General features: G+C 37.1%; 1 protein-coding gene across 1 annotated transcript; it reads left to right on the forward strand.

Moving 5' to 3' along the window:
• The first annotated feature begins 9,319 nt into the window (after positions 1-9,319).
• On the forward strand, positions 9,320-15,382 carry LOC114476481 (uncharacterized). Its single transcript, XM_028468045.1, has 8 exons — positions 9,320-10,771; positions 11,441-11,753; positions 12,018-12,216; positions 12,294-12,339; positions 12,758-12,849; positions 13,118-13,228; positions 13,994-14,270; positions 14,880-15,382. Exons 1-8 carry the CDS (start codon positions 10,595-10,597, stop codon positions 15,072-15,074), a joined length of 1,410 nt encoding a protein of 469 aa, XP_028323846.1. The 5' UTR covers positions 9,320-10,594; the 3' UTR covers positions 15,075-15,382.
• Positions 15,383-16,496: the final 1,114 nt, after the last annotated feature.

Below are 16,496 nucleotides of genomic sequence, written 5' to 3' on the forward strand. Positions count from 1 at the left end.
CTAAAATTCCCCCTGTGTATTTATGGCAGCAGGATGAAGCCCCAGCAGCCTGCTTCTTCACTGGTGTGCAGACAATCACTGTGAAGGTTGTTGTTGTCATTTCTTTGTACTGCAGTTTTCAGAGCTCTGAAAACGACGCTTCTTAATTTGTGAAATGACTAAAGTTCAATTAGATTATTAAACTTATATATATCCGCAGAAATGGTTTTAAGCTAAAGCAAAAATACTAAGTAACGAGTGCATCGTTGTTTCCTGGTTTCTCCGTAAGATGTAATTTTCTGGAAAATAGCGGCTTAATGACGTGAGAGAGAGATCCGCAGCGGTTTATTTCAGTCTCGTCGTTTCTCGTTCTCGTCACAGGTCCGTGTTCAGCTTGATGGAAGTGCATGACGGAGATGAAGAGTTGCATCGGTGGTGAAGAGCAAGCTTTGCTCACAGGCTGAGGAAGAGAAAGAAAAGATGGTGTTGGACTAATTATTTGAGTACTTTCAAATGTTCGCTTCCACGGCAGCACCAGAAAACCCAGCGCTAGGTAACAAGTGATTTATGTACGGACAGACATTTTCCCTGGAATCCTATAGTGACTAACAAAAGTTGTGGCTTATGATCTATTTTGTATTGTTCATCCATCCATAATACAGTGTTCCACGCAACCATTATCAGTGATAATAAGCTGCACTAGTGCTCAAATTGGGAGAATATGTTCTCAATGTTGGTTTACTAGTACAACTTAATAGTGTAGTAAAATGTGTCACTACTAGTAAGCATTATGTCGACAAGGGTATATGGGAAAGCAAATGGTTTACGATAAAGCTTTACTAGTAATCTTATTTTAAGTCTACCTGTACTACGAGTAACATGAAATTGTCTACAGAACACGGTTTTGCTATACTCGTAAAGTGTAAGGCAAGGCAAGGCAAATTTATTTGTATAGCGCATTTCATACGCAAGGCAACTCAATGTGCTTTACATGATAAAACATTCAACTGTTTAAAATCAGTATAAGAACATTTAAAATCACAGTAAAAATCATCAACAAACACATGACATCAACAACAAGACCAAAAATCTCCCTCTCATCATATGCAGTAGAGAAAAAGAGTGCCTTTGATTCAAAAATGTTCACATTGGATGCTGACTTCAGCTCTGCTGGCAGTTTGTTCCACTTCTTTGCAGCATAACAACTAAAAGCAGCATCACCATGTTTACTGTGAGCTCTGGGCTCCACTATCTGACCTGTGTCCATAGATCTGAGAGACCTGCTGGGTTCATACCTGACTAACATGTCACTGATGTATTCTGGACCAAACCCATTCACAGATTTATACACCAGCAGGCGACTGGGACAAAAATTCAACCCTGACATTTTCTGTTCTGACGAGTCCACTACATTATCATCAACACCATGTAGAAGCCGTTACTAAGTCAGTGATTCTCAACATGTGGCTCTTTATGTCTTAATTTGAATTATTATTCTCCCAGAAAACCTTAAAAGAGGAAAACTTTTTAACCCCTTTTTTCTTTGTCACATGCAAGTTGGCCCCTTTTCAACACTTTTTTTTTCAGATTGAAGCTCCTTTTGCCAATAAATATTTCATTTTTCACACTATTTTTTCCCTGTTTTGCCCATTTAAGTCACCTTTAGCCATTACAAAACTCTGGTTCCTCTTTATTTGTCCATTTTTTTTGGCCACCCTTGACTGCTTTTGGCCCATCTTAGTCACTTTACACCTCTCTACACTCTTCTTCCTGCCTAGTTTTTGTCACTTTTGGGCCGTTTTTGGCCACCTCTTACCATTCTTGTCTTGCCTCTTCACTAACTTGTCCAAAAAAAAAAACGTAGTGTACTGGACTGGCATACTCCGGGTCGACGGCCCATTTAACCATTTTAATTTCACTTAGATATAATCTCCAAACATATTGAAGCATTTCCCTGAAATCCTTCCTAATACTGTCCCCGATACATCATCCTTACATATTCTCTCAAAGCTCATGCATCGTTCATCCTGTTCTGTTTCATGCTTGCCCACTGTTTGATAAGGTGTGCTTTCATTGTTAATGTACAGTTTGAATCATTCCAGCGTTTGATGTTGGAGACTATATCTATTTCTCATTGGAAAACTACAAGAATCGGAATGTGGATTCTGTTGGAGGACTAAGCCCTTATCTTGCTGCTGGTACTGGGTGAAATCCACCCAGTCGTTCTGAAAACATCACAGTGTGTTGATCTAATTGAATCTTCAGAAAAAAGGGGAGGCTTCCCCTCTGGGCACTGGCTGCCTGACACCTCTTTAAATGCGAATTGCTGCAAGACTGCACAGGTAGTGCATATAAATCCCTTCTTTAACTCTGCAGCCCCTGCATGCATTCTAAAGTGATTGGAGAGAAGAGGAAGTCACATCTGAGGTGGAGAATGTAAGCTGTCACCCTTGTCAGACAGGCCATATTCACCAGTGATTTTGTGTTATTTCACTGGAGAAAGGTGCAGTGCAGCTGAATGTCACAAGCTGAGGGATTGTGTGTATTTGCAGAGGAAAATTACTGTGTACGTGCAGGACTGTGACAGTTCCTCTGGAAACGCTGGAGCTTTGATTGGATTCAACGGCTAAAAGCTTTGAAAATGGAAATGTACAAGAGCGCCTTTTAACTAGTGTTTAATGACAGTCGATAGCACATCAGGTATGACATTGACCCATGTCACAGACACATCACCATCATTTTTCAATTTGTTTGACAGAATTTCAAACAGCAGACAAGGCTGTATCTGTCAATAGTTTGTATTAGAGTCAGCTTCACGGCTATTTAAGTGAATATAATCAATTATGTTCGACCGTCATTGTCACCTTTTTCTTTTCCTCTTGCAAAACGTTTCGGCTACCTTGAAAAATTTGGTAAAACAATTTAATTTCCTCATCGAAATTGATCTCCACACCAGCAGGATTGAACGGAATAGATGAATGCATTGGCTTTCTCGTAAGCAGAGTTCATTTTGTTAAATGACAAACTTTCACCATTGTTTTTGTCAACAAGCTTGTCCAAGACCTCATCTGAACAAAGGCGGATGACTGAAACCATAGGTACGAAAAAAATCCAATAAATGTTCTTAAACCAACCAGAAATATATGCATAATAAGTGATTTTGAGGTGGGAATAAGCTAGCGTGGATCAGCAATATTGTGTCCATGAAAAGTTCTGGTCTATACAGTAAATATCAGGTAAATTGTATTGTTCAAAGTCAAATTTAGTCCACTTATAAAGGCAGAATATTAAATAAACACAAAACAATTTTTAAGAATTCAATAAGCCTAAAACTGACTGGGGCTAAATCCAAACTTTCAGTAAAAATATTTCAATTCAATTTTAGCTGAAGTATGTGTTTAAACTAGGGCTGGGACTTTAACGCGTGAATTGCAATGAATTAATTGCAAAAAAAATAACGCACAAAAGTAAAATTACGCGGGTAATCTTTTTTGTTTTTTTGCACTTAAAACAGCGCGGAACCTTCCTCATTTCACGAGTTCCTACTATACCATAATACTGATGCACAGACTAAGGGAGAACCAGAGGAGAAAACGTTCCTATGCTTTGTGGGCATTCATTTTAGTTTAAATAATAATACAGGATGGAAAACATAACACATTGTGCAAGAAAAAGTTTGGCGATCAAACATTGACAAATTATTATATTATGCGAATCATTTAGATGAATTGAGATGAATTAATTGCAAAGTCTCTAATTATCAGATTATATTTTTAATTTATTCCCGCCACTAGTTTAAATATCACAGAAAGTTGTGTCTTTGCTGTTTTTGTTACATAACTATTTCCCCGTAAACTGTGTTTCAAACATCAGTTTGTTATTTATTACATTCTTTATTTATTTTGTGAAAATCTCACAGAACCTGTTAACCTTGATTGAAACACTCTGGGGAGGATTCATTAAGATCTGAAATAAAGGGTGGTAATTCAGTTGCTTCCCTGGAGGTGTTAGTAGAGAAAACGAATAAAAAAAATGGATGAATTACATCAGATAGATAGATAGATAAAAATTCTTTATTCATCCCGCAGTGGAGAAATGTGTGTGGATGTGACTGTGAGTGAAGGATGGGTGCATGCGTGCGGCTGATCGCGTGCATGTGTGAGGCAGTGACCCGCGGAGGAGAGATGGATGCGTATCCAGCTTTTTTTTTCTCTCTCCCTCTCTCTCTCTCACACACACACACAACTGGAGCCCTTTTTTTTCATCTCCGCTGTGTTTTCTGTCCACATTTACTGCAGCGCTGATCTCTGCGTGTGTGTTTGCACCTGCTTTTCATTCGTACTATTTGCTGGTACTAAAACTATCACTGCAAACAGTTCCAAATTTCATGAATCGCATTGCTCGCCCTGCATACATTTATTTGCATTTCTTCGTCCCCATATTTTTGCTCGCCCTGGAGATTTGCCTACTGCTATTTATTACAGGGAAATGCGCTTCTAAATGGATTAAGGTTGTATTGGGAAGCGCAGCAGCGCACTCCTGATTCCTGGGCTTTGTACTCTTTATTACACGTGTGTGTGTGACGTTTGCACATGTTTTAATACCACTGAACCTTTAGTGAATCCGCCCCTCTGTCTCCTACTAAGCACCATCACTACATCCTCTAATGTTTCACAGCATCATTCAGCAATCCATCCATGCATTGTCACTGAATCATTTCATGTGTTTTTGCTTCCTGATTATTATAGTTTCCACTGCTTGTGTCAATAAACACATCCGCTTCCGGGCGTGTTTACCTGCGGGTCTGTGCCTCGGGAAGCTAAATGTCATGAAATCATTAAACCACAGAGAAGTTTTCCATTTGTTCCACGTTTTAACAAAAAATAAATGGAGCTGAGGTGGCTCGGTTTTGTGCACCGGCCTAATCAATAGAATGTTACGTTAATTTGGCAGCTTTTGCTTGTGGCTCATTATAGAGAAAATGAACTCAGTTCCTAAGTAAACAGTTCTATTAAGTGATAACAAAGAAATGAAGGGAATGCATTACACCCAGGACATCAACACACCTCTGCTGTCTTTCCCTCTCTCATTCTGTCAATTGTCTTGACTTTTTTCCCCTCCTGTCGGATCTCTAAGGACTATTATTTTCTTTTTCAGATGACTCCCTGCACTCATCAATTTAAAATGCCAGCCCTTGATAATTAAAAGTTCTACGCCATTTGTCCCCACTGCTGTGTGAGCTTCACTTTATAGGTTTATTTTTTAATTATTTGTTGCCCTGGTTGAGGTTTCTTCCCATCATTGAATGGACACTCATAAAAACTTGTTTGATTCAAATAATTGCAATATCATAAAAAGCCTGCATGCATACATCATAAACTCACAGGTCATGATTAAGGGCCAACAATCAGTTCTAATCTTTTCTGATTTGGTGCAGTGAGAGCTTGTCTGTGATCTCCATAGATTACAAAGTGGGATTTATTCTCTCACGTTTAGGCGTTGGCACCCCTGAATTTGTGACTCAAGTTGAACTGATGTACAGGATCTTGTACATTAGTGAAGTGTTCTCAAACCTTTTTAGCTCAGGTACCCCCTTTTCTTATTCCTGAATCCCTGAAGTATCCCTGTTTGTCTGACTACAACATTTCTTATAGAATACAATGAAAAAAAATTATAAAGCATAATGATGGAATAAATAGTGATAATACACATTTCAAAGAATCAGATTTTGTAAATACGTGGCATTAAACAGTATTTAGTGCACCTTTCTATAGTTTTTTATTGTTTCCGGTCATCTCTGACCAAGACTGATCCTTGTATCTTCAGTTACTGATCATTTCTATCATCATTTTGTACGTTTTTGTGTCATTTACTGTGTTTTGTCTGCTCTTTTTATTATTCAGCCTATATTCTTGTTTTTGTTGTCTTTTTGTGTGTTGTTGGTATTATTTAAATTATTCTCTCTCAGTGTGTGTATTTTTGGTGTCGTTGGTTGTTTTCTCAGGTCGTTTTGTATGTTCTCTGTTATTTTGTGTTTTGCCAAGATCTGTGGTGTTTTCCTCTCATTTAGTGTGTTTGTTTGTTGCTGGTAATAGTATTTTTCTCTCTTACTGTGTACGTGTCTGTTGTGCGTTTGTTGTTGTTTGTTCTTTTTATTTCAGTATATTTTTCTCTTATTTTGTGTGTTTTGTTCTCATTTTTGTGTGTTGTTGGTATTATTTAAATTATTCTTTCTCAGTGTGTGTGTTTTTGGTGTCGTTTTGATTGTTTCTCTGTTATTTTTGTGTATTTTATATTGATCTTGTGTGTTTTCTATCATTTAATGTGTTGTTGTTTTTTGTGTTGCTGGTAATATTTAGGATGATTTCATTTTGAACTAAAAATAAACATTGTTAAACCCATATAGGTACTGTACATGTATCCCCATTTGAAAAACACTGTTAGTTGAATGGAGAATACCCACCCACATCCATGTCCAAGGAGAACGCACAATCCTCTCATATGGATGCGGAGAGTGCTACCCACTGGTTCCTAAAGTTGTTAAACAACACAAAACCACATCAATGCAACAAAACACAAATAGATAAAGAGAGAAAACAAGTAACCCTATTTGAAATCATCACCAACACAAGAAAACATAGGAGTTACAAGGCCGCGTTGATGGGAAAGTTCACAGGAATGATTTGTAGCAACCGAGATAAACAAGCAGAAGTGGGGACAGAGGAGCCAGTGTTGCCATGGCGATGCTTAGCAGTCAGTAGAGAGCTTGTGTGTAGCTCTACCCTCCTCCCTTTGAAGCAGATTGAGCTGACCAGTGGAAGCAAAGCACAATGTTATGGACATCTTATCTATTCTCATGAATTGGTTGCCATCTTGTTTCATTTTTTTCTTCTTCTCCCTTTTATTATAATCACTAAGGCTACAGCTGCCATACCTGCATTAGAGCGCACACTGTCGAATAAAGAGCCCAGATTTATAAAGGTCTTTTATTAGGCTTCTTGTGCAGGAAAAAAACAGAACATATTAACCTAATTGTAATACTATGTGTAAAAGAATTCCAGGTTTGGCTTTAATAGGAAGAAAATGTGAAAGAAAAGAGAGAGAATGAGGGGAAAGTACATAATGTAGGCATATGTGTTGTTTATTCCATCCATCCATCCATCCCATCCATTTATTCATCCAACCATCCATGTGCACTGTAGATATAAACTGAACTGGCCAAGCAGTAACCAACATAAATCAAGTCTACATACCTTTATGTGTTTTATGATGTATGAAATGTATTATATATATGTATATATGTATATATATATATATATATATAATATATGTATATATATATGTATATATATGTATATATAATATATGTATATATATATATGTATATATATATGTATATATATATATGTATATATATGTTATATATATATATATATGTATATATATATACATATATATACCTCCCTGTCCATTTATGAACATTTAAAGCAGTAGTTCTCAAACTTTTTTTTTAGGTATTCCCCACTTTGAACAAAGGTGAGCAAAAAAAAAAATCCTGCCAAATAACACATTTTCAAATGTGTTGAACTAACAGGGAGGAAGTAACATCATGCTTGATAATACATCAAAAACACAAAACTAAATTAAACTAATCACTTGCATAAAAACAACATTTAAAAGTGCAATAGTCAAAAATTCAGGAAGTAACAAAACTGTTTGCATTCGGTGCCAAAAGCTTAAGAAACAAGGTTTGAAAGTTTGTTTATTGTTCCACTCCATATGAAAACCGATGTAAATCCTTATTTTTGTACTTTAGTTCCATGTTACATTTAATTCCCGGTCCATGTCTAATGCAGTCTAATAATGTAATCTCTCCCTCCGTTTTTAGCTCCTCACTGCGACTAATAATGGGTGATACCAACTAGGCACAGGATTTTCCTCACCTGTTTTAAAACTGAAATCTGGACCCAAAGGTATACAACCTTTTCTGCATTACAAGCAAATTCACTCAAATATACAGTAGTGAAATAATGACAGAATTTGTTCTGGCTGCTCAATGTGAATCTCTGATGGATCTGTCAACACCTTCAATAGTTCCATCCGACTGTAGCGTTTCTGTAGAAATCATATAATTTTAGGTCATTCTGAAGCCTTTTTAGGACATTATAGAACTCTCAGCTTAGATGGAACTTCATTCACAAAATTAAAGGTTTTTTTGTGTTTGATGTTAATGTTCATTGGTTTTTTGAACAGTTTAATGCTTTTTGTTGCATTTTTAATCATTTAAAGCACACTGAATTGCCTTGTGTATGAAATGCTCTACACCAGGGGTCACTAACCTTTCTGAAACTGCGAGCTTCTTCAAAGGTACTGAATAATTCAAAGAGCTACTAGTTTCATATACTTCTTAAATAAATACAACAAAAAAAATCAGGATTACACTTTAATTAAAGGGTAACATAATAAGGAAAACTAGCAAAGTATAGGAAATGTTTTAACGTGCAACACTTTCTTGTTCCTAATTCATGCAATTGTTTCATTTTCATTAAATTTCATAGGAAATATTTATGTTCCTATTTCATTAGCAACTAACTAGTAACTTTTTAAACTAATCATGAAACATGTAGCATTTGTACAATTTAACAATTTTGTAATATTTTACACTTATCACAATCTGTAGCTTGTTTAACAAAATCCCATCTGCAACACCTAAACAAATTAGTGAGAATAAACATTTAAAGAGGGTTAATTTAATACAATAACTTATCAAGTGCTGTGTGTACTCATCAGCTATTTCCCATAAAAGTGAATGAACCACAATTATCATATCTACATTAAGAATTTTGCTATTAAAGAGGGTGTGTTTTGGTTTATTTCTGTTCTATTGGTGTTATGGAAGAGGAATGGTTGCATTTTTTAATAAGGGTGAATTTGCTGCAACGTGTTAGAAGGACTTGGAGAGTGTGAAGTGACTTGCCTGCTTATGGGTTCAATATCATGCCACAGACAATTTGTGCGTGCAAAAAGATTTTGCATGTGAAATGATGTTTTGTAGTTGCATTCAAACGAGTCGTGCTTGTAAAAAAAATCTGAACCCGCAGAAACATTTTGTGGCTGTGCAAAAAACCTTTGTCTGCAGAAATATTATTTGCAAACATGTAGATCAGTTTTGTAGTTGTGTTTTTTTTCTGTGTGTGTGCAAATTAAATTTGTATCCGAAAAAACTTTCGCAATACAAAATATCTGTACGAGTGAGACATCTTGGGCTCGTGTGCAACACTGCACCTACGAGCTCGCAAAAAAAAAACACAACAACAAAACATTTTACGGATTGAAGGCCAGTCAATTTCGTGCCACTAACGGCCAATCAGGACGCTGCATACTGGCGAGCCAAACAGCCAATGACAGAGGACTACTTCTTTTGAGGGAAGAAGAACGAAGAAGCAGCTCGCTTTTCTCGCTGCTAGCACTGAGAAACAATGGCCGAAGACCAAGTAAGTGAAGGCTGAGTTGCATTATAGAAAATAAATAATGTGATGTAGACTACAGAGTGCAAGCCTAGGTGTTTAAGATTGTCCTTTTCCACGTCTTTCACCTTACATTAAGGATATGGTCCCATTTACGAGGTTACATATAATTTTAGCTTTCTGTGCTTCGGTTGTTAGGGTCCCGCTCTTTTAAAACAATATTTAGAATTTTTATAGCGCAATTGCAATCATTAGTCTCAACGGACGAATAATGCAAATGCTGGTGATTTAAAAGAGATTATGTCGGTAAAACGGTAGCAGTTTCTGTATGAATGGAGTTTAACTTGTTACTCCCTGTGTGAGGCCATCACTCAAAATCATGTGCGAGGGCATTCCTGTTCTTCCTTGTAATGTTATATCAATCTTTGTACTCATTTACTCAACTCTACATTTATAAGAAGTTAATTGATGGTTAATGGTAAAGACAGGCTGAGATACATTAAAATATATTTTGCAGTGGGTGAGCAATAAGTTGTTCAGCCCGACTTCAAAACGTAATTTCTTCGTCGGAAAAACCGAGTTCCAAGGACCACTGGAACGCACCACCAGCTGGGCATACACTGTGCGATTTTTCAGTTGCAGGTATTCAGCTCCTGCTCACACTGTACGAGTAATTCGCAGGGGTTAAAAGTTCACAGCTCACGACTCATGTACTCGCACTATAGCCTACGACCCGCTGGTCGGATAGAACCTGAGAGCTCACACTGTACGTCCATACCGTATTATTATTCCATAGGATATTCTTTTTTAAAAAAAAATCATTCTTGTATAATTATTATTATTATGTATTTGCAACACTTGTCTACAGGAGGTTTTAGGGTATAGTATAAAAGACAACAACAATAATAAAAGAGAATAACATGCAATGAGCAATTACATTGTATTACATGAGAGCTACTGTTTTTCCTGATTTTAAAATGACATAAATAGCAAAGGAAAGGCCACAGTTCAAGTAAGCCACCAGATAAAGCTATGTGTGCACTGCTGTTTAGATTTTAACCACTGCATTTTGTTAAAATCCCTGGTGTTGGTCTTGAGTGTTATGTTGTGTGCATAAATGTAATGTACCCATCTTTATGATGTAGTGAATGTTTTTTCTATTTTGTCAGGTGATTGTGGGAAATGATGTTCTGAACCGGCTTCGGTTCAGGTTGGAACAGGCCTTGCTTCGCCAGCCCATTGACATCGATTACATCGAGTTTATCTGCAGGAGTGATATGGCGCTGATTGCATCCTTATCTAATCACTTGCAATTCCCAGAAGAGGTATCTTAAAAATGATATTTGCTGTTTTTAAACAGGTTGTTTGGGTAATGTGAATCCCAGGAAAAAATGCAAAGTGAAGTCTGTAGTGAAATATTCCAATTCACTGCCAAATTGTTAGAGTCCATAATGGTTTGATAAACCTTGCAGTTTAACTATGATGTTGATGTGACCTATCATGAACAGGTGTTCATAGTTCCAAGATCATAGTAAAACTGTGATTCTCTCAAACTTATACTATAAAGTGGGTCCAATTCACTGTGAAATGATAGTTATACTGTGAAAAAGTTTAGTTTTACTTTCTTTCTTGGGATGGATTAAAGACTAGATGGATGCAGGAATGGGGACTGTCTGTAAGGGACAGATATAGCAACATGTCCTTACAGGAAATTTGTGTTTTCTTTGCACATAGGCCTCGTTGACATATAAAAACAGCATGGAATTATATATATACATATAACATATTACCTCCAGCCCCCCCCCCCCCCCCCCCCCAAACACACACACACACACCGGAAAGCCTTCACCCACCCACACCACAAGTAAACCAACTTCAACATATATATGCCAGACAACATGGCAAAATCCCAGCAGGGAAATTGCATCAAGAGCCGTTATGGAAGATGGCAGCCTATTGACTGCAGTTACAGAAAGGTTTTTGTATTTATGTAGGTACTTGGAGGTCTACATGGGCTTCTCACACTGCTACAAGAAGAAATTGACAACAGAGGGACAACTGTTGTGGTGGAGAGAGACACAAGCCAAAGGGGACATCCGATTGTCGTTGCTCGAGGGCACATAGAGGATCTCCTGGAAATGGACCTCTCCATTACATGTATCTCCAAATTGACAGGCATTTCAGTGAGGACATTGTTCCGCAGGATGCAGGAATGGGGACTGTCTGTAAGGGACAGATACAGCAACATGTCTGATGATGACCTTGACCGTTTAATCATCGAGATCAAACAGACCTCTCCAAATTTGGGTTAGTTGGTCAACAAAAGTACATCACATCTTTATTATTACCGTGAAAGCCACACAGACCTCACTTTGAGTGAATTCGAGTTGTGCTTTGTAAAGACAATGTCCCCTTGTTTTGAATGTACGATGTAGTTTTTATTTGAATTTTTTTATATCTTTTCTCCTTGTTTAGTTTGATTTGAAAGACTAACTTTATCTAATGTGTCAATAAACTTCAGTCTTCTGAGAAGTATCTAATAACACTCTTGTTCCCCTCATGTCCTATTAGGTCACAGGATGGTAAAGGGGCATCTGAGAGCATTAGGCTACAGGCTGCAATGGACCAGGGTCTGGGACGCAATGCACAGAGTTGATAGCCTAGGAATCCTTTCAAGGATGTCAAGGCTTGGGTGTGTTGTGAGAAGGAGCTACAGTGTCCCATCTCCGCTTGCTCTCCTACACATCGATACAAATCACAAATTGATCAGGTTAGACCAAACATACACACACACACACACCTAAAAATGCAGTGGTTTTTACATAATAATCTTTTTTCATTCCATAGATACGGAATTGTAGTCTTTGGGGGTGTCGATGGCTATTCAAGAAGAGTAAGTTGCCAAATCAAAAGTTCAGCGAAAAGAACAGTGAAAACCTAACTTAAAAATTACAAAACGTATGACAGAGTGAATAAGTTCAGGGAAAATGCAACTATAGTGGTGATACTGCACCATGGCATTTACCTTTTTATTACATTACTGTGGATTGGTTTCCACAAAGAACATTTATGGAATGAATTGTTGTTTTAACATATGGCGTTTGTAAGTTTATTTGAAACATGATTTGTTGTCTTGCGAGAGTATACTTATTATATGCTTTCTTGTCTTTTTACACACTTACAGTATAGTGGAATTGTTCTACATATAGAAGAGATTTGAAATCCTCTTACGAGACCATTGTGGTGTTTATGAAATGTTATTTCAATGCTTCTAGTTTTCTTACTTTTCATTCACTCCAATGTTTTTATAGGTCCTTTACCTACGAGTCGCCAACAACAACAAGGCAACAACGGCGCTCGAATTTTTTCTTGAAGCAGTTGGCCGATATGGTTATCCATCCAGGTAACATGACAGGTTGTCCATTCTGGTCAATACATTGAGGGCAAAATAAAGGTGTGATCTATGCTCTTGGCCCTATCCCATCACTCTCATACTGTCTTATTTGTATAGCCCAGTGATCTTTAGGTCACTAGAGTTTAGGTATTTACCCATCAGTGAAGTTATCCATGAAATATACTGGGAAAAGTGTGTTGTTATGTCATAATTTTAACTACTGCTTCTATTCAAAACAGGCTACAGTATATATTAATTTTCATCTCTTCACACCAAGGGTTAGGGGAGACATGGGCGTGGAGAATGTGCACATTGCTAGGCACATGTTTGCAGTTCGTGGCTGTGACAGGGGTAGCTTTATCTCTGGAAAAAGTGTACACAACCAAAGGTAAGAACCGTTACTAAATATTATTGAACCTCCTAAGCTAGGAAGGCAAGCATCAATTTCCAGACTGGCTCACTCTTAGGCTTTGGCTGGACAAGGGGATCTAGTCAATAGGTTAGTGTAAAAAGTTGTTGATTTTATTAAAACCTGAGATTAGTGGATGTGAAAAATCGGCTACTTTTTTGTCAACTTCTCTCAGCAAATGTAATCAAAGTGAAATAGGTTGTACACATTACCATTGTTGGAACATACCTTATGGAGTAGCAGGCCCACGTAAGACATATCTTTAACCCTCCTATTATGTTTGTTTCTCAGGAACAGCAATAATGTTCTAGGGTCAATTTGACCCAGGGTCTGTACAGTTATCTAAAAGTGCCAGAGACAAAGACAATACAATAATCATAGTGAATCTCATCATTTACTGCATTACCAACCATTTCAATCAATATTTATTGGAGTGGCATTCTTAAACTTTCACAGATCATGGTTGAATGACGATTTATATATAGTTTTTTTAAATGTACACTTTTATTATATGTTGATTACAGTAAATAAGGTGAGCAGAAGAAATTTCTACCAAAAAAGTGTTTAATATTTATTAGATTTTAAAATTAAAAAGGGTCAATTTGACCCCGAACATTAACAAATATTGAATGGCCCTGAAATTTTACAAGATATTATGGAATCTTGTCCATTTCAGTTACTTATACCACTGACAAAATTTAGGTCAGCCAAGATTTTTTAATGTGAATTTTCTTTGGTTTTCAGAATCGAAAGACTGTGGCGAGATGTCTGGAATGCTGTCAGCAGTATCTATTATGGTGTTCTCCATCGCTTGGAGGAGGACGGCTTTCTTAATCCGGCTGACTTGATACATGTTTTCTGTGCCCAGTTTGTCTTTCTTCCCCGAATCCAGAATGATCTGGATACTTTCCAAAATGGTTGGAACAGTCATTCGCTTCGGACTGAAGGCAATCGCACTCCTGATCAGCTATGGGAAATGGGAATGAGGCAGGCCCATTTTAGCCAGCCAGACAATCCTGAGGTAAAGAATTTTTATTCAGTGGCAGTATACCTCAATTTACATAAGACTCCTACCTTTACATGTGTAGCATTGTTTTATGATACTCCCTGAATTCCCCCAGTTACTTGATGACATTTTTTCATTCTACATACCCGGGCTGTACTCTGTTCCCATGGGTACAGCGGCTGTCTAAATTGCAGTTCTTAAGCTCACCCAAGAACTGGCGTGCTGGTTTTAAGCATTAAATGCCTTGCATTACTTGTCACGGATATTTTTCTTTACTTTAAACTCAACGCATAATAAATTTCATATCGGGAGCAAAATACACATTACATACGCATACTGACGAGTGTCATTCAAAACTTATTTGTCTTTAAGTACACAGTGTCATCACTCAGCTGTTCAGTTGTGCTTTCTTTCACCTGTATTTTGTTAATTGAAAGACTTCCTCTGTTTTTGTAAAATATTTGCCTTACTTTCTATTAATTAGCCATTTTATATGGTCTTTGAGTCAGTGTAATGTTGTGTGATTCACATTGACTGCCTACATGAAATCTGCATGAAAAATAGGCGTGCTTTAATTTGCCTTTGGGTGAATACAACCTTGTTTCTGTATTGTTGCCCTTTCAGGACTTCAATTTCCCCGACACAGACATTCCATGCGAGGGTGGACTGCAGGTACCCGAGTACTTGTCTCCACTGAGCAGGGAACAGCTTCAAGATCTGACTGAGAGGTTTCATCCAAATGCTTTCTCTGAAACATTTGGTGCAGACATCTATTGCAATGTTCTTCAGTATGTTGTGACCCTGCTGGAAAATACCTAAGGTGTAGAATAAAGTCTGGAAGATCATTTTTTCTCCTTCACAATTAATTTCTTGAAGAACTTTGTATAAAATCATCAAGTAAAAATTGGTGTGACACATATGTCACATTGGGCAGTCAGTCTAAAATTGGTTTTAAAAAAAACATGGTGACTTATGTCACAAATGTGTGTTTATGTATGTTTAGTTATATATTGTATATTATAGCTTAATTTAACCAATATAAATTATATCAATATTAAATATCAATTTTCGATCCGATACCAAGTAAAATTCAAGCTGGTATTGCTGATACCAATCCGATACTATTTACAAAGACTTCATGTGTTTAGAGAATCACTTTCAAAGCAGGTGACACTAAGTAGAAAGGAATTTAAATATAATACTTTTGGACTCAAACTGAAATTACCAGTAAAATACGTCAATAAATATATAAATACTACAATAACTGCATGTTTGTCATCATTTATATAATTTAGTTAATATCATCTATCTAATCTATCAAATAGTTTCCAGCTGTTTCTTTACCTTTTTTAAAACCCCACATCGGCTGTTTTACTGAATATTTAATGAGATATACTACGGGAGGCGGAAGAAAAAGTAGTTCCTACCAACTGGGTATAATTTAGATCCTGATATTATAGCTTCCGTCTACTCAAATCCAGCTCATGAAAACTACATACTTTTCCGAAATCATTAAAATATTGATATTCTAACATAAAAAGTTTCCAAAATTTGAGATATATGTTTTAGTATCGATCCGCACATCCATACCTGATATTGTTAGTCTGGACCTGGTTGCACACTGGCCTGTGAAATGTGCCAAACATGGTTATTGCAAAATCAATGCAACCAGCACCGTCTATGAGAAATGTGACGTGCGTCTGTTTTAAATCATACCATTTTGCCTAGGCACAGCCACAAACCCCTCTGATAAACAGGCAGTCCACCAGTAGTTCAAGTTCTCATCCCTTTATTTCTACATTATTCAGCAACAAATTGGTTACCAATTTTAAATAAATTGTTGAACTAATTAGATGTGGAATTAAAAATGTTATGATCCTGGTGAGCTTTGATACCCTGTTAAGAGTAGAAAAGGATCAATAGTGATCAGTGGTGTGAAGACACGGGCAGGGAGAGTGTTGATAGATATAATTGCCTTCCAAAATCATTGAGATAAACAGCTAAACCTACTCTATGGCTATGTCCAGACTAACACAATAAGCTTATACAGGGAGTTAAAGGCCTAATGTTATCCACATCAACACGAGCGTTTACGACTCGATTAAGGTCGCATGATTGTGTAATCCCATACCGACCTGTGCATGTAAACGACCTTAAAACGCTGGGTTAGCGTGGACGATAGGGAGGTGTAGACTAAATAAATATACATTTAAGGAATTACCCAGCTAAGTCTAGACAGGG

The sequence above is a fragment of the Gouania willdenowi genome, chromosome 15 (genome assembly GCF_900634775.1).
Source record: "Gouania willdenowi chromosome 15, fGouWil2.1, whole genome shotgun sequence".
Taxonomy (NCBI): domain Eukaryota; kingdom Metazoa; phylum Chordata; class Actinopteri; order Blenniiformes; family Gobiesocidae; genus Gouania; species Gouania willdenowi.